The 18,481-nt window shown below is 43.5% G+C and overlaps 1 protein-coding gene across 1 annotated transcript in view; it reads left to right on the top strand.

Annotated features, from left to right (window-relative positions):
• Window positions 1–618: 618 nt before the first annotated feature.
• Window positions 619–18,481, top strand: part of shisa9a (shisa family member 9a) — a 51,670-nt gene continuing 33,807 nt past the window's right edge. The window contains exons 1-2 of the mRNA XM_069691293.1: window positions 619–1,524; window positions 2,224–2,330. Of these exons, the coding sequence (XP_069547394.1) occupies window positions 1,010–1,524; window positions 2,224–2,330 (622 nt within the window). The 5' untranslated portion in view covers window positions 619–1,009. The remainder of the gene's footprint in view (window positions 1,525–2,223; window positions 2,331–18,481) is intronic.

Here is an 18,481-nt window from a genome sequence, read left to right as displayed (position 1 = left end):
GCCAGGCGGTAGGCCGGTGCCCGGGCGTGCACAGTGTTGTGTTTGCCACAGATTATCACTGCTTTTGAAGGATTCATTTTAGGAGAAAAAAATGTTCCAATCGGAGCCTGTATTATCAATATCTGGCAGAATATTACTTGTCTTATTATGTGGTTATTGTTGTTGTTGTCGTCATGATATATATAAATTGGCATTAATACCTGAGAGCCTATACTGTTTGGTAGCTCCCTGGGACATAAAGGCATTTTGTTCTGGGAATCACGTCTTTGGTGAGGGGCTCTTCTTTAAAAAATGTGTCCCCTGTTCTTAGAAGCTCTGCCAGCCGCTGCCTATTGTAACACATTAAGCTACTTGTGATTTCAGGATTTCTCAAACAATGACAACCTACGACTGGAAATGCACAAAGTGGTAAAAAAAAAAAAAAAAAAAAAAAAAGAGGGGGGCTCCCACGTCTTTCCTCGCAAAAACAGAATAGTGATGTGCGTATTTCGGGGCTTTTATCATTCACAATAAAGGCTCTCTCGTTGTCCTCAGCCCTCGCAGTCTCACTCCCTCCCCCTGTTTTCCTCCTCCTCTCCTTTTGCGCACCAGGCTCTCCCACCCTCAGCTCCTCTATTCGCTCACATCCTCGGTGCGGCTTGTGTCTCTGCCTACTCCCGTGCGTAAGAGCGCACCGATGGCTATGTAAAGTGATGCACTCCTGACAACGCGAAATCGAAGCCCGCAAAAGCCTCTCTAGAAGCACGTATGCTATCTATGAGCAGCAGAGAGCGCGCGTTGGAGAACAGTTACTTAAAGTCTAGTTCAGTCTGCGGAGCTTTTTATGCGATTCTGCGCGGGTTCTTTTGGATGATGATATGTTAGTAAAGATGTTCATCAGCGCGGATGACGGTGCGTTGCTATTCGGATGTATGTTTCTGGACTTTTCAGCATATCATGACCGCGCGCCCTTTTTCCTCTCTCCAAGTCTTTTCGTTTCCGCGTGAAGTTGAACGGAGGAGAAAGCATCATGAGAGGGAAATACTTTCTCCTCGGCTTCTTGTTGCTCAAACTTATGGCTCTCGTGTGCAAGGCTGACGGGGAGCCCGGACTGCTTGGAGGATTCGTAATGATCGCCACCTCCAACGGCTCCCGGGAGGAGGAGAGCGTGTCCGAGGAGACCCCGCACACGGAGGACAAATGCCGGGGTTACTATGACGTTATGGGCCAGTGGGACCCACCGTTCATCTGCAAAACGGGCAATTATCTGTACTGCTGCGGCACCTGTGGCTTCCGCTTCTGCTGCTCCTACAGGCACTCGCGGCTGGACCAGAGCACCTGTAAAAACTACGACACTCCGGTGTGGATGAAGACCGGGCAGACTCCCTACAAAAAAAAGAACAAGCTGCACGACAGCACCAAAGACAAGACGAACTTAATTGTTTACATCATATGTGGCGTAGTGGCCATTATGGCTCTTGTGGGGATTTTCACCAAACTGGGGCTGGAAAAGGCGCACCGACCGCAGAGAGAGAACATGTCCAGGTGAGTCTCCCTGCTTCTCTGCCTGCCTCTCTCGGTGCGCTTGTTTACAAAGAGACTTGCAGTATAGTAGCCTACGCACGCACTGATCTGGACCGCGCAACGTGTCCGTCTTCGCTTCCTTTGGCTCTGTGCACATCAGAAGTATATCATGAGAATAAAACAACAACACAAATATTCTGCCACTTCCTTTTAAAGCATTAAACCTGTTATATTTCACACACTGGCTGCGGTTACCGGGCAACCACATCAACTTATGCCATCTTTATGAACAGGAGTGGATGCTGCATGCTCTTCCCACTCCAGTCTAGCTATCCATTGTGGTGTAGCATAACATTACGTGAGCTACTCTTCTCTCATCTGGCGGGGGCGGTTTCTTTCACTGTAGAGTAAGGCAGCATTGCGCTCCATTGTGCTGGTTGGAGATCAGTGAAATGCTTTTCTCCAGTCTGATTTATGCGCTATGATTGCAGAAAAAAAAAACAAAAAAAACAAAAAAACAGGACAAATGAAAGCAAATCATGGAGGAATTTTCTTTTTCTTTTTTTTGTTACAGTCGGCTGCACCTCATAGTTTCCATGAAAACGACTGGTGCAGCTCAACTGTATAATTCCATTAGCCATGTTGTGCACAGTTCCTCCATGTCAGCACCACCTTGCATCAATCACAATCCTTTTTTTCCTTTTTCTTTCTATCTGACAGGGCCGTTGCCAGCGTGCTGCAGGGCGGGTGTCCAGGTGAGCAGTATCGGGGGGAGGAGGCCCTTGGGATGCATTCACAGCACTTTGTTTCCAGGGCCACAAACCTCCGTGAGTTAAAATTTTTTTCCACTTTTTCTAGAAGTTTTTGGACAGCTTAGTTCTGGCTGTTGTGAATTGTGTGCATAACTTAGGGCAGCATACAGAAGTGTGGGTGGGGTGTGTGTCAGCAAAAAAAAAAGCTGCTTATTTGAAAGCGAGTCTGTCCAGGTTGGCTTTGAGAGGCCTCCATGAGGTCCTTTCAGAGTGACGTAAGTGATGTTTGGAGATCAGCTGGACTCAAATGCGTTAAACCAGAAAACTCTGGTATCATAAGAAAATCCTCAAAGATATAGTATGAGCGCAGGGAGAAAACACACACACATTCCCGTGGGCTTGTTCCTATTTTGTTTCAAATGACAGCTATGGGTTTTGTTTTATCGGGCACTGGCCAGATATCCATCCATTTCATAACGCACTAGAAAGAGAAGATCTGCCTGCCTTTTCAAATGCAGCCGTTATTCACCGTTTTATTTTGGTTCATGCCCACATGATATAATGAGAGGGAGAGAAAGAGGAAAGTGGGAGTGTGTGTGTGTGAGTCGGCGAGGAAGTGGTGGTGGTGGTGGTGGTGGTGGTGAGTGTGTAGGGGGTTTGGGGTGGTGGTGGTGGTGGTGGTGAGGGTGGGATAATACAAAGCGTATGAATGCCATCTATTTCTGCTTTGTCCCGTGGGCTGCTACAGTACCGGGCTTCTTTTTGTTTCCAACACCGAAAATCAAAAAGATGAAACACACAAATATGTGCAGACCCGAAGTGTATACAGCACATGCGCATACAGTATGATACACACACAGGGAAACAAGTCAGTACGTTCACATTCCCTCTACATTGCATCACCAGCCTGTATTTCTGGTACCAAAAACAAAAAGCCAATCTGTGCTGATATTCACCATAAACGATGTGTTTGAGACTCAGAGGGCTGTCTCGCCTCATTTCAGATGTTCCTATCGAGGTGTACATGAATGGCATCTTGTAGCATTCAAAGTGACTGCAGCTGAAATTCACACACATCAGAAAAACAGCCTCTTGCCTTTTGGAGGGCATTTCATCACTTTGGTCAATAGCAAAAAGAAAAAAAAATGATCTCACCAAAGTTTCTTTGTCTAATAATGAGTTCGAAAGTTATACTTTGATGAAAAGTGAACATATTTTATAGCTGGATGAGATCATCTCCATACAGAGCCAGCAAAAAGTTTGACCACACAAGATGCCATCAAAAAGTTCAGAGGCTGTTCTTATTGCGTACAAACTGAGCGCAGCACAGTAATGTACACTGAGCAGGGGGACTCTTGAGTAAGTATTCCAAGTTATGTCACTTGATCAACACCTGCACCTGATTTACACACATTTTTGTGACCACTAGTACGTGCACATTTGTGATTTCACCATCGAACTGAAACTTTGTGTCAAACTCGGGATATTGGCTTCAAAAAGCTTACAGCAATTGGAGCAATGAGCCGGGTGAGGTGTTTTAAGTGACATTCATATTCCAAAATGGGCAGAACATCACTGTCTAAGACTAAAAACGATGCGTCAAGAGTACAACCAGGTTTTTCTTTGACATTCGCGAGGTTGTGCACTAAGAATTCGTCCCCCAGCGAGAGCCTGTCAACGCCGAGTTCACCTTTGACGTTCTGAGATGTCTGAGGGAAAACATTCGCTGTAAACACTTTGGTTCTCCAAGATGACAACACGCCCACTCTTCTCATCCATAACAACACAATCATTGCTCCCCATCGTCCTAATTTGCTGGACTTGGCCCCGAGATGTCCTTCTGTTGGCCAAAAATTTGACACAAATATTGATGTGCGCTGTCAACAGAGAAATCGTGAATGCAAACATACCAGTGGTCACAAAATCACATGTAAGCCAGGTGCTACTGTTGAAGAATACTTATTCAATGTATTTCTTCCCCCTGCTCCATGACCACTGCTGTACTGTGTTGTTCTCTGTTTGTGTGCAACAGGAACAGTCTCAGAACTTGTTGATTGCACCTCGTATGGCGCCAACTGCATCCCCAAATTCCTAATTTGTTTCTTCTCAGGCCACGGAGTGTGTCTGGAAACACCACACAATCCACAGTTTCAAGCCACTACTGTTGAATCAGGAAGTGTACATGTAAGGAAGTAGGTGGTGGTGGTGGTGTGTGTGTGTGTGTGTGTGTGTGTGTGTGTGTGTGTGTGGGAGGGCGGGGGTGGGGGGTGGGGTTGAATAACTACTTCTATTTGTGAGAATGAGATAAATATGCGATCCTACAACAGCTCCCCTGGCTTACGACAAGGTGACATAACCCTACTCAGCATGAAGCGCTACACCCACAGACACCATCAACATCATGATGAGAGCGCAGCTCACGGAAAATGGGGACAGAAAGGTTGTATTCATTTTTTTTTCGAAAAAAGAAAAGGTTTGTGGGTTTTTTTTTTTAGGTGGTCCTCGTCTCAAAAAAAAAAAAAAGAAAAGGGGAAACAAAAAAAAAAAAAGACGAAAAGAGATGAATAACACTTTCAGTAGGTGTCAGGGTCCACTCAAGTCTTTTTCCTCTCCTCACTGTGGGAGAGATGAGATAGCGGGATGGCCTATCACCTAAGTGGGCAGGAGGACACGGCTGTGAAATAGCGATTATTATTTTCAATGTGGAACCTGCTCCCCTGAATGTTCTAATCCTGGGGGCTTGTGGGTAATCATGTGGAATGTTATTAACCTCTGCGATCTGGCAGGATCCTCGCCGACAGCCACCTGATTGGTCGGCGGCTCCCCTCTGTCGGCGAAGGAGGCGATTTGTCGCGGTTGTAGGAGCGGAAAGGAATTAGATACGGCTTCGCTGCATGCGGACGTGGTATTCTTATTTTAAGTGATTAACAGGAGATAAATAGACTGAAAAGGTCGAGGCCGTTTTCTCATTAAGAGTGTCACTGGATGCAGTGGACAGGAGGAGGAGGAGGACGGGGGTGGGTGTGGGGGGGGGTGAAGAGTGAAGAGTGTGGTAATTGCAATGTAAAGATAAGTGCACGGGTGAAAGGGACCAGTTGTGCACATGCTCGTGCACACAAAGGGAAGTCTGTATGGAAGTAAAGCGGGACTTTGCAAGAAAATCTATTTTTAGTGCAAACGACATTGATTATAGCTGATGGCCAGATTGGCCTATTACTGACATCAATGAATCTGGTCTGGCAGGTCTCTGCTGCTTATATAGGGGGGGCGTCTTGTGTGACTGTCAGAATGTTATTTGTCTGTAAAGGAATTAATGATGCTGCTTTATTATTTATAAGGGTTTTATTTGGTGTATTTGTCAACGGAGGAAGCAAACCTCTATTCCTAATTCATGATTTGCTGTGTCTTTATTATTCATAATCATTGTTGCATGTACCACTCAAGTGAGAAACGAATCGTATCAATTAGTTAACCACAAGCCCGAGGTTTGTGTTTGTTATGTCGGGGGTCCACCGCAACCTGCTGCATATTAAAAACGGACACTGTGGTTGCTTTGTGACCCAGAACCAGTCGGCACACGAATTCCCCAGTCGGGACGGCCAGTCAGGCAGGCAGGCTTTTATGTCATCTCCGAAACCCGGAGACTTTGTTTGAATTCGTAAAAGGCTCAAAGTCCCGTGTCTCTCCACTTTGAGCATCAAAGAGGAGACCAGACAAAGACGGGTGGAGAGGAAACAGAAAGATTTGGAAAGAGAGAACGGGGCAAGGAAACACAAAGAGATGAGTCAAATGATGGAAGTGGCTGCATCCAGTCAGACGGTGGCGATCACTGTTGAAGGACAGGCAGTGTTTCTCACACATAGGCGTTGCTTGGCGGGCCGCCCAGGTGTATTTGGCGACCCAATTTGCATTTTTTATTTATTTATTTTGAATCTGTCCGAGAGAACGACCCCATCAACGAGATTGATTAACGAGTGGAAAATCTCCTGTCGCCGTCCTCCACCTGTGTCTGCACCGCACCATGTTAATGCAACGGAGGGAGGACAGGCATGTTGAGCTCTGCCCTTCATTAAACGCACAGAGATCAGAGAACAGAAACCAGTGCGACCGTCAGTGTCTGCCAAACACAGCACAGACTCTCAAACTCAGCTGAAAAGAAAGAGGTGCTAATAAATTAGGTAAATACAATATATTTTTGGCTGGAAAGCAACAGCAGGGCCAGAACTGTAAAGCAAGTCTCTGTTACTGACTGAGGTATCAAATTTACACCGCTGATCGAATTCCATTTGAATCGAAAGCCCTCTAGTTTCACACGGTCCGGCCATCTACTAGGTTTAGACGTTTCTTTCAGGGGAGGTAGGATGGACCTAATCAAAGAGGAAATACTGGATTTTCTGAGATTAATTTTATATCAGAAAACTTTATTTAAACTTAGCCACCAAGTTGGCAACACAAGAGTTGCATGCAATGTTCCTGAAATACATACTACAGTATGTATTTCAGGAACATTGGTGTAATGGTAGAAAATAACCTGCACCGTGCTAACCACCACCACATCACTGGGACAGGGCTTTGTGTTTTATGTTTTATATTAAAGCTAAACTCTTCCATGAATTGACATGGAAACGTTACATCATCATCTTAAGTCATTTCAGCCAGGGTGACTTTCACCAAAGTTTAAGCACAATAAACTACAAATCTTCCTCTTAAGTCTAATGGACAAGGTATCAGCTAATCTCTTACATAATCTAATGAATACATTAGTTGTGACATTTAATTGGGGGAAAAAAGTAGCTATCCTTATGAATTTTTACAGTGAAAACGTCCTCCACAGCAAGAATGTACTTCTGAGTTCTATAATTGTCATTTTGGATATCACACTAAAGAGCTTTCAGCGGGCAGCACTGTCGGTTTTATTAGCAGAACACACACTGACACACATACACACTCGCACAACATGCGCAGCACTCTGTATTCACAACTCAATTCACCATTTGCAGGCTTAATTACCTCCCCAGTAGTTATAATCTTTTCCTAAACATTCTGAGATGGGAAGGATGAAATTTTAAGAGGTAATTGCTTCTGAGATTGCACAGACACGAGAAAAGGCCCCGTCTGCAAAATTCTCCAGCTCCGCCTCCTGACTGCGTGTGTGTGTGTGTGTGTGTGTGTGTGTGTGTGTGTGTGTGTGTGTGTGTGTGTGTGTGAATGAAGGTGTATGCGTGCGCTCAGTGCATGAATGTGGGTGTTTTTTTGTTTTTTTTTGCACAGCACAGTCCTGTCAAAAGGAGTTGTGCACAACCTTCGTTAAAAGTAGGTGACTGTGTGACCTTGTCTTCCCGGCTGTCATCGGAGCCTTCAGCATGTCACATCTGATTGCTGAGTGTCAGAGCGGAAAGAGGAGCCTCAGCGAGTGAACCCACACGCGGGCCACAGAAACAAGAAAAGGGATGCTGTGAAAGAGAAAATGACAGAGCTGGAGGTAGTTATCTGTGAAGCGTCACTCCGGCTCCGGCTCCGTTTGAAGCTCAGCTTCTGTCCTTGTGTTCAAACGGGCAAAAGCACAGTCGAGGTTCCATTCCCCGAGTTTGTCTTTCAGGCTCGCAGCCCGCTGGAGTGACAGTAAAGCTTCCACTATATCTACAGCGAGTTCACTTTGATCCAAACCATTGAGGAAAACGTTCTCTCCGTTTCTTAATTCGGGTTACTTAGTAGTGCGAGTACATTCACACACAAACATATTTACTGGAGATTATTTATGCATACACTTCAAGGTGGAGTTCAGGAATTTGGGTAATACGGTTATTTACTTTCTCAGTTAAGAAGATTGACGCAGAAAAATATGAAGCTACAAGCAGCAAATGGCTAACTTAACATAGAAACAGGACACAGACACAGCCTGTCTGGCTCTGTTCACAGAAGAAAATTGACAAGTAGCACATCTAACCTCATTATTAATTAAACCATGTCCTATTGGTTTAATCTGTGCAAAAAAACAAACTGTAAAGTCAACAAGTTGTTGTTTAACATGGGGGTTATATAATGTATATTTCAGCGCTGAACATGACAAGCAAAATGCACACATGACCCACTTCACTTTTTTTTAATGGATTTAGTAAGACAAAGTATTGTTTAGTAAACAATTCTTTCTATTTTGGTGCTAGTAAGTGTCTCCTGTTCTAGTTTTATATGCAGTTTTCACACAGAACAGTGTTGAGATTATTAAAACGCTTTGATTTAAGCAACTGCCACCTTCTTGAAATTCATTTCTACCCCCGATTTTGAACCTGATGACATCTATTAACAGATGCTTTGCCGTTAATATAAACATCTTTATAAATATGAATATCTTCTTAATGGACCATAAAGTTATCAACATTTCCACCAAACAGATTAGAAGAAAACCAATTAGCTGCTGAGGCCCCTGCACAGCCTACGATGGTCATTAGAGGAACTGCATCTTCAGGTCCATTTGGATCCAGCATTCAGCCGTGGTGCTCGGCATTTGCATTTGCATAAAGGGGGTTACATACGGCCGAGATTAACGTTTACCGCGACCTGTTGTGGTCGTTGCAATTATGATGGAAGCAGTAGAGGATGATGTGTAAAGAGTGGCAGAAGGTTGGTGGTGGACGGACGGATCAAACCGCTGTTTGTGTCCTGCGTGAAACCAAAAGTCAGCATTGACCTTTTTTTTTTTTTTTTTAACTTATGTAATGTATTTAACGTACATCATGCACGTAAAGTACCATACGTAACAAACATAGTTATTTCGACCCAAATTTGGATCTTTCCCGAAACGTAACCAAATTGCGAACATTTCACAACATTAACCACGTGTTTATCATTTTTACCATGACAACGGCAGTCGGGTATGCATGTCACTGCTACTCTTGTACAGTCAAATGACCTATTTTGTTGTTTAGGTGTGAAGACCTGTTGGTCCTATAGAGGGCGCTTTGAACGTTCATATATGTTGTTACATACGCGTGGAAATCAACCGATTGTGTCATTTTATTGTATGACGTGTTGATTTACAGATGTAGAAATGAAAAGGTCGTTGGTGTATCAGACATATTTTCTCCCTTCTTTGGCGCAAATCCTATTCTGGTATCTGTCAGACATCAGCATCTGTCTCCTCGTGACACCTTGCACTTAGGGTGATTTAGCTGGTTTAAAAACCTCATCACGCCTAAAAAAAAAAATCCCATCTTTCTGGGTCTTTTGGAGCCTCACTAGGATTAAATCAGACTTCAGAGAGCAACAAAGAAAAGAGACAGTAAGTCACAGGCTCAGATTCTCAGAAAGTGCAGAAGTGTCTCCTCCTCCTCTCCAGGGCCTCATTCCTGTACCGTCTCCCTGCCTAATTATCTAAATGTGAGGCCCTTCGGAAGCCCTGGGATGCCATTATACTCCTGCTTATTAGGGCTCTGGGGCCGCACAGCCGGCAAGCATCGACCGACAGCAGACATCCACTCAGTTTAGGCGCAGAGGGAGGCCAGCCAAGGAGGTGTCAACACAGCCCGGGGAGGGAGGGAGACTGGGACTGAAGGGAGAACAAAAAAAAAAGGCCAAAAGGTTTTAGAAATAAGGAATCCAGAGAACAAAAGTGTCTTTTTAACTTCCTGTTTGAAATCCTAAAGAAGTAGCAGGTTACCCCGAGCTGCATCACCCTCCTGTTACTGAGCATTAGCTTATTTTAGAAAACGTAATTGGACCGAGCCCTCATTCTGCCGACATGTAGAAGAAAGCAAACAGTATTTTGAAAGGCAGTGAAAGTGGTCTGACTTCCTTTTCTTTTTTTCTTTGGATGTTCTAGTGTGTAATTTTCCTTTTCATTTTGGTGCGAAGTAATAAAAAGAAGCTTTGGGACGGAGAATATCTTAACTTCTCATCATCCCAACACCCCTCCAACTCCTCCTCACGAATATTAATCAGTTCATTTACTCCCAGGAAGTCACATCTCGCATCTGACAGGTAATTACGTCTGTGTATTTGCGGGTGTGCACGTGTTCGAGTCTACGTTCGCTTCATATATCGCCCGTGTGTGCGCCGTGTGCGTGTCATAACCTGTGGTGCGCTTCAGTCAAATCCTGAGAGTGACAGAGAATGTTACATCCATCCGTCTTCATCTCGTTCACTCTCATTTACGTTTGACTATATGTAATGATACAGCACTCGCAGGCAGTCAGGGGGTAAACAGACAGACTTCCCATCTGTATGTTTGAACAGGTGGTTTTCATCACTGGTTTCTAATTAACTGCTACACTGACTCCTCTTAATCAACTGTTCTTATTCACGACTCAGGCCTTTTGCAAATACTGCGATCCTGTTCTGTTGTGTGAATTCATGCGAAAAATGTATTATCAATAAAGATAGCTTTTTGAACGCAGTTTTCAAGTCAAGCGGGTTTATTTATAATTCTGGCTGTGTGTTTAACTTTAAGAGGCATTTGGATCGATGGATGCATCTTTACATTATGTCAATGCAGTAGAGGAGCTATTGAGAAAACAGCTATGTTCCTTCTAACAATAACAAGCTTACCGTCTGTCAGATATACACAGCAAGCTGAATCGCACGGTGGCATTATAAGTGTGTTTAGGCCTCCCTAACATGTAACTGTGTTACGCTGCGTGAAAATCCTCTGTAATCTGCAGCTATTTTCACACACTTTTCCTTCTCCTACTGTTTCTAATAGAAAAATATAGCGCTAATCTTCTGTGCTGCAGCTTCTTATCAATGTTCTAGCTGTGTTCTCACAGTACTCACTGTGGGGGGATATATAAGTATAAATGCTGTTTGTATATATACACATATAAAGCTAATGAGCTCATACATTTTCAGTTTTTGTTGAAATTGCCTGGAAGGTGGTACTTAATGCCCATTTTTGAGGTTGTAGTTGGTGAAGTTTCGGCCGTTGCCATTCTTTTTTTAGTGCGGCCAGAAGTGACCATATTTGGACGAGCTGGGGAGGAGAGAGGGGTGGATCTGACTGAGAACCCAAGGACACTATGCCCCGCCCACCTATACAGGCAAACTTAATCTGACTCCATCTGATTGGAAACCCGCTGATACTACGTCCCGCCACTGATAGCCGTAAACCGACTGTACAGGCCTGTCAATCAAACAGACACGCCCCCAAAAACACAGCTTTTTGATGCTTATTTTCTTAACAACAGGATTATTTTCAGGTGGACCACCAGAAAACCTATAAAACAGAGCGACTGTAGCTAACAGTTCTGAAATAACTTTGAATTTCATGAGAGAAGTTACTGCAGGTATTGCAGCTTAAGGCACTTCTGCATTGGCCTCATTTTTCAGACCTGGAAGCTTCGTCCATTTTTATATACAGTCTACAATTTCATGAGAAAAAGTTATGCTTTTTGAAAGGGACTCTATTTGACTTTTTTTTGGAGTCAGCCCCTAGTTGCTCTCAGTGGTATTTCAGCTTACGGCACTTCAACATTTGCATCTCTTTCCAGACCGGGAGACTACGACCATTTTTTTTTTACAGTCTACAGCGGTGTACTGGAGTGCTTTTGATGTTGAATAAACAGCCTAAACATAAACCCTTTAGTTGTACATAAACATAGTGTAACGATACCAGTTTTTATACAGTTAATAGTGTTAAAAACAACATCCGGCTTGCAATTACTGTGACTGGTGGTGTTGGAGGGTCGCTTCAGTTCATCTGGTAGGTCTGTACGGTCCATCTGAATAAAACAGGTTGGTACCACTGGAGTACATCCTTTAATACTTACAGTATTGTAGGAGCTAAGCTGGCCGCTCGCTTCTCCCTGTGTGTATTTTGAAAGCCTTTGCCTTTGAAAGTGAACAGTCTGTTTTGGATGAATGGGCCAAAGCCACAGATCACTTTCCATGTCCCCAAAGTACAGAAGGCTCTTTTTTTTCCCTATTTCTTTTCTTATGTACACACATGCATATGGACACCAAGAGGTGCCCACACATGTACCGTCTCCATATACACACAATCATTCTGTTCCAGGCTTGTGTTTCACACGGCCTAGGGGCAGGCAGCAGATTTACTTGGCTAGCTGACTGATGCCACCAGCGTCACAGGCAGGGACAGCTCATGCTGAGAGCACATTTGCGAAAGCCTACCCGCACCATCCATGCCACACACATATACCCATCACCAAACTCAGGGTTGCAGTCTTGGGAGAGCGAGCTGCTCCTTGTTCTCTCTCTCTTTTTCGCCCACGGGCTTCAGTATGGCCTGGCTGGCTCACCACCCTGCCCCGAGGAGGTCAGCACACATTGGCAGCCTTCCCGTGGCTCACCCTCCCGTCCTCATACATACATATGGACACGCACAAACGGTAAAAACACACAAACTCGGTTACTGGCTTACAGCCTCCGCTCTCACTGGCCCCCCTTTCCCGCTGGGCATTGGCCCATGGATAGGTGACATGTGGCTGGGCCAAAATGCGTCACGATCCTGGGCTCTCACTCCGACAGATCTTGTGCCTGTCTGCCTGCCTGCAAATTACCAGCCTGGAACACTTCACAAAAACAGAGGAGTTTTGTTTTCCACCCTTCTGATTGCAGCAATCGCCCTGCTCTCAGCTCCGCTCGGCTTCTGGCCACCGTTGCCTTTTTCTCCTGGCATTTCTTGCCTCCTATGGCGCTCCTCCTTTCCACTCCCGGTGTTGTTTGTGTTGTCGTTTTTCTCGATGACATTCTGACAAAGAGAAGCAGAAGTGAGTGTTTGTGTATGCAACAGGGTTAGAAGGCACTGATAAACATGTCCAGGTTGTCACATTGCATATATTTTGTGCCGTGTGAATGCGAATGAGTAGATTCTACAACTGAGCAACAGTTTTCTCTCCTTGGAGGGTTTAAAGTAGGAGATCAAACTGCTTTTTTTTCTACTTTAGGAGCATTTCTTTCTGGAAAGGTCAGATGTTGTCTTTATTTATTCCGTCCATCTGACGCTGTTAGAGAAAGCATCACACAGCCAGAATCACCTCAGTGTCAAAGAAGAGAGTCAAGGAGAGCACGCCGATAGACTACAGAATACAACCATCCTCATAACCAACCCACATCTACTGAAAACCAGGGCTGTGAGCATTAAAGATGGCTCTGAAAAGTATGTTGCTGCCTTCTTTGCAGAGGAAAAAAAAAAGGAATTCACAACTGACACGGGGGATTGCAATGTCGATCCAGTTTTACATAATTATAGGAAATGTTCCAAAATTGTCTTTTGTTCCAAGAGACAATGAGAGATGTGTTAGCATTCTGATGACTGATATTAACTAGCCTGTTAGCTTAGCTTAGCATAAGAACTGGCAAACTTATTGTGACGACACGCCCACAGACATACCACTCTTTGAGGCCTAATAACTAATAATGATGGCATTATTTTCAGAAGGACCAGCAGAACACTGATCAGAAGGAGTCACTTTCACGTATGACACAATGATGATTGATGAAAAATGTATCAACTTAGTATTTCAAGGTGACAATTTTCTAAATAGGAGTCTATTGAAGGCAGCCCCTAGTGGCCCTCAGTGGTATTGCACTTTAACCTACTGTCAATGTGTATATATATAGTCTATGGTACAGAAGCATGTCAGCTGCTTCCCTTGGTGTGTCTTTATTCATAGATTCTCCTTAAAAAAAAGTAGATAAGCATGTACCTTAAATGTGACCTTATTCCTTTAATGGGTATCTAAACATCCAAAGAAACTTGTTAGACCAGTCTTGCAGTATAAACCACCTATCAGCTGTCCATCTGTATTAACTTGCACAACAATATGGCTAAATATTGCTATCGACAGTTATCTTTTTATGTTTGTAATTTGGGAAGAAAAACATTCCCTGTATGTAAGGCACTGTGAAAGTGGAAGCATAAGGTTGTGTTAATCTGCACCAATCTTTCCTGAAATAAATTAATGATATTTATGTGCATTATCAATTTCAAAGCTGAAGGTTTAGATTCGTTCTTGTCAACAGTACACTTTGGGGTTTGGTGAACCTTCAGGCCTGATATGGAAATTTGGATTGTTTTCCTGCCCTTTCATTGGCCACCATGTTTCGTCTCATCCATATATGCAAATGCACCATTTCAGTATCTTCTCTTCAGATCACAGGCAGCGGCATGACACTGTCTGCACACAAAGCAACTTAATGAGCTTCATAATCCCAACGGGCCTTACCTTATTGGAAAATCAGCGAGCACATCCATTTAGGTGGCTGCCCACTAATGCAAACTAAATACGACTCCGCCCGTGATGAAGCATTCAACTTTTATTTAGCTTTGTTATCGTGAGTAGAAATTCATGCAAATGTAATAATTCCCTTGAGTGTCTATCCACCAGCCCCTACTCATACAACTCTGCTATGCCTTTGCACATATGATAACGGTCTCCAATCACACAAGAAAGGTACATTTTCCACCAAACAGAGGTGGCAATTGCAGTGAGTGCTGCGCTGAATGGAGGAGTTGGAATTCTAGAGAAGCCTGAGAGACAGGCATCCAGAGGGAGAGGTACCTTTAGATGTCACTGTCAACCTCAGCAGCGAGCAGCGATTGAATCAGTCCCCCTCAGGAATCTTGGGAAATGGAAGCAGAGGGGATCTGAAAGTGCCTTCCTTCCCCTCCTACTCTGATATACGGCGCCTGATGGAGAGCAGTCGTACACGCCGAGTCTGAAAGATAGAGTGAAATAAAGTGCAGGGTCAAAAAATGAGATGAGGAAGAGAAGCAAGCAGAGAAGAAGAGACGAGAACGATTGTGGAAAAAGAAGAATGGAGTTGAGGCCTCTTGACGTGCGAGGAAATCTATGTCCGAGACCATCGATCTTTCAGGCCTCTCCTGGTATGAAAGCGGAAAGACACAGCAGATAAGATTCAGACAAAAGCCCCCTGATGCGCTCCGCCTTCAGGAACACAATGGCAACATTCTTCTGTTGTGACTATGTGGCCGCGGTGCTTCGACATTCATTTAGTCCTGAATTGGTCAAACGCTCCCTTGAGTACAAAGTCCCCATTTGCTGTTGCATCGGCGATCCGGTTGCACGTCACGTGTGAACAAACAGTATTGATGCGAGTGTGGCAGGTGCATCTGTCTTGCATAGTTTGCAGGTAGCTGACGAGAGACGGTGATTTCTTGTTTCTGCTGGTGGACAGTGAGAAAGCAGTGCACAACGGGCAGACTGAGTGACAGAGATTGTCTATGCTGGTATGAATGTGAATGTAGTAATTGGTACAAACATGCCTGTCAGAAATTCTGAATTTTTAATCTCTCAAATCTAATTATAATGTCAACTTCGGTTTATGTTGCAAGTTTTACAATTGAAAAAAAAAAAACACGACATGAGACTTCACATTAAATGTAACAATGTACAGTCCGACAGATATATGGACCGACCAATTTTTGGAGCCGATATTGGCCTATCACAGATAGAAATGGGTATTGTTAGGATCTTATAGATACAGATACTGACACCGATTTAATTGATGAAGTATTGACAGCAGAATCGTTTATGTCGCCTCTTATTGATACGATGCTGATGCGCCGCTTTGAAACCAGTTCCGATTGGAATCAAATTTACATCAATGTCGGATTTTTTTTTTTACTGCCTAATATCGTCAGTATCAGCCCCAAAAATCCTTTATTAGTCAGGCTGAAATGTTAATATAAGAAAAGGAATGAGGCTAAGAATTGTGGGAGGATTTGGGAGACACAACTGCCTGGTTACACTTTGACCTACTTGCCTTATTTGTTCATATATCTTTCCAGTGTGATGAGAGATTATCACCAACATTTCAGGTGAGCTCACGTTAGCGTTTAGATAATGTATTTAGACTGGTGGCCTACTTATTGTCCAACATGTCTTGCGACACTAGGCTTTATCACCCAGCAGACTTTGTAGAGATGTTGTAGTTACAAGTCAATATGCGAGATTACTAGGCTTCTTAATACTGCCCATTAAAACAAACATCCCATCTGAACTATTAATAGTGCTTCACACATACACGAGACCAAGGTCCTTTCAATGCACAGGCCTAATAATTAAATATTCAAAGTCTGTGGCTTTGCAAAACCCACCTGACAATCTTATTAATTTTTCACTGCTCTGGGATTTTGAAGGGCCAAAACTTGATTCAAATTAAGTCTTCAGGCAGTCGCGTCTCAAGTCCTCATTTTGTACCTAAGTCCACCTCAGTCTCTAGTGCCCCGCTGGTTTCTGGTTGTTCAAGGCATACATGCATGCAAAAGTGTGTTCATGTGTCTTTATTTTCTTTATAAAGTAGACCTATGCGACATTTTACACGTGAGGGCCTGAAGCATTTCACCTACAAGTTGGTGCCTCGTGTTATTTCAGCACCATATTGAATTCCATCCTGCTGTCTCTGAGTCATTTAGTACGGCTATATGTTTGTATTGATTTTAATCTGCTCCCTCAACGCATCCCTGCCATCACCCATCTCACACTTCTCACCCTTTCCTCCTCTCTGTGTACATTTGTGTACATTGTTCCTACAGGCTCTGCGATGCCACACGATAAACATTTAAAAGCCATAAATTATGTACATTTGCAGTCATTCCACACAGCGATTCCCACGTAACAGCTCAGATTTGTGGACGAGTGCCTCCCTTGACCCACAATATCAATTTCCTGGTACCTCGTTAAATTATAATGCCTCACATCATTCCAGGCTCTGTGAATGTGAAATTAAGATACTTTTCTACATTTAATTTGTTGATAAAAAAGTTCAGCTAAGCCTAAGTCACTCTCTGATTAAACCAGTTTTTACCATTTAAACAGTTTGATCAAATTTTAAAACATGAATATATAATTTGTTAAACTATATGTAATTCATATGACTAGGAAAGTTGACTAAACCCCATACCCTGGTAACCCATTATCATATCTAAACAGTCATAACTATGAAACATCAGGCCATGTCAAGCTTTTTGATTTCTCCACATGTTGAAGTGTGTATGGGACTGTAAATGGTAAATGTTCTGCAATCATACAGCGACTTTTTGCCTTATAAAGCTTTACAAAGCCCCGCATTCAACCATTTCCACACACACACACACACACACACACACACACACACACACACACACACACACACACACACACACACACACACACACACACACACACACACACACACACACACACACACACACACACACACACACACACACACACACGAGGCGACCCATGATGGCTGTGCCATCATGAGCCACTTGGGGTTCTGGGTCTTGCCCAAGGACACTTCAGCATGTGGACTGGAGTAGAGGGGGGATTAAACTGCCAACCCTGCAATTAATAAACAACTTGCTCTACCATCTGAGCCACGGCCACCTCTGTAGAAAGAGATGCATTGTATTTAAAGAGGTTGGAGGTCAATGTCCTTTTTTTTTTTTTTTAATCTTTAAAAAAACAAAAGCACATGTGCGAAGGTGTTATGATGTCTGGCTAACGAGTTTACAGTCATAAACCATGTTTTCCTGTCTTCCTTCCATCAGATAACAGCAAAAATGCCCCGAAAAAGGTAGAAAAAACAACAACCAAAAAACCACCACATCCACACTTCTTTCCTCACTCTATCAAAGCTGGTCCCGAATGCTATCGAGGCCTAAGCCGACATTAACGTCTTAGTCTTGCTCTTTGTTGGATTTCGGAAACTTAAAACCAGCCTGTCACAAGAGATAATGGAACATTTGTCAAACACATCTATCGGTCCTCATCCTAAAAGCATTTTCTTTTGTAACATTAAAAGTGCCATTCATTTTTGTTTAAGTATAAACTAAGCAGCCAAACGGTGTTATGCTCGACCCAAGTATCCTACGAGGACTAACTAGCTTTACAATTCATGAACTCTAAGCTTTCAGAAATATTACGAGTGTTCATATGGACTTTTCTCATGAACACTTGAAACACAACCCCATTTAAAGGCAGCAAAAATCATGCAAGAGCCATCAAGAGTGTCTTTAAGATCCCTTAAGATTTGGGCTTAATTAGCTAGCTGGCTACAGCTGCAATTTACAGTTGTAGCTTCACTCTGATTACATTTTAGCATTGCTATGAAACGCATAAGCATGTGTGCTGTGAAGCCATAAGCCTAAAACAGTAAGGCCCAGCAGTGTTAATCTGTGTTTATGTCTTGTTCACATTAATGGGTTAGAAAATACCTTTAAAAGCTCAATTGCCAGCAGTTTGCAGCTTTTGTTTAAGCTGCTG

The sequence above is a fragment of the Brachyistius frenatus genome, unplaced genomic scaffold, assembly GCF_029030835.1.
Source record: "Brachyistius frenatus isolate BFR_SWC_R1_liver_20210118 unplaced genomic scaffold, ASM2903083v1 Contig_11, whole genome shotgun sequence".
Taxonomy (NCBI): Eukaryota; Metazoa; Chordata; class Actinopteri; family Embiotocidae; genus Brachyistius; species Brachyistius frenatus.
This window is presented reverse-complemented; position numbering and strand designations above follow the sequence as displayed.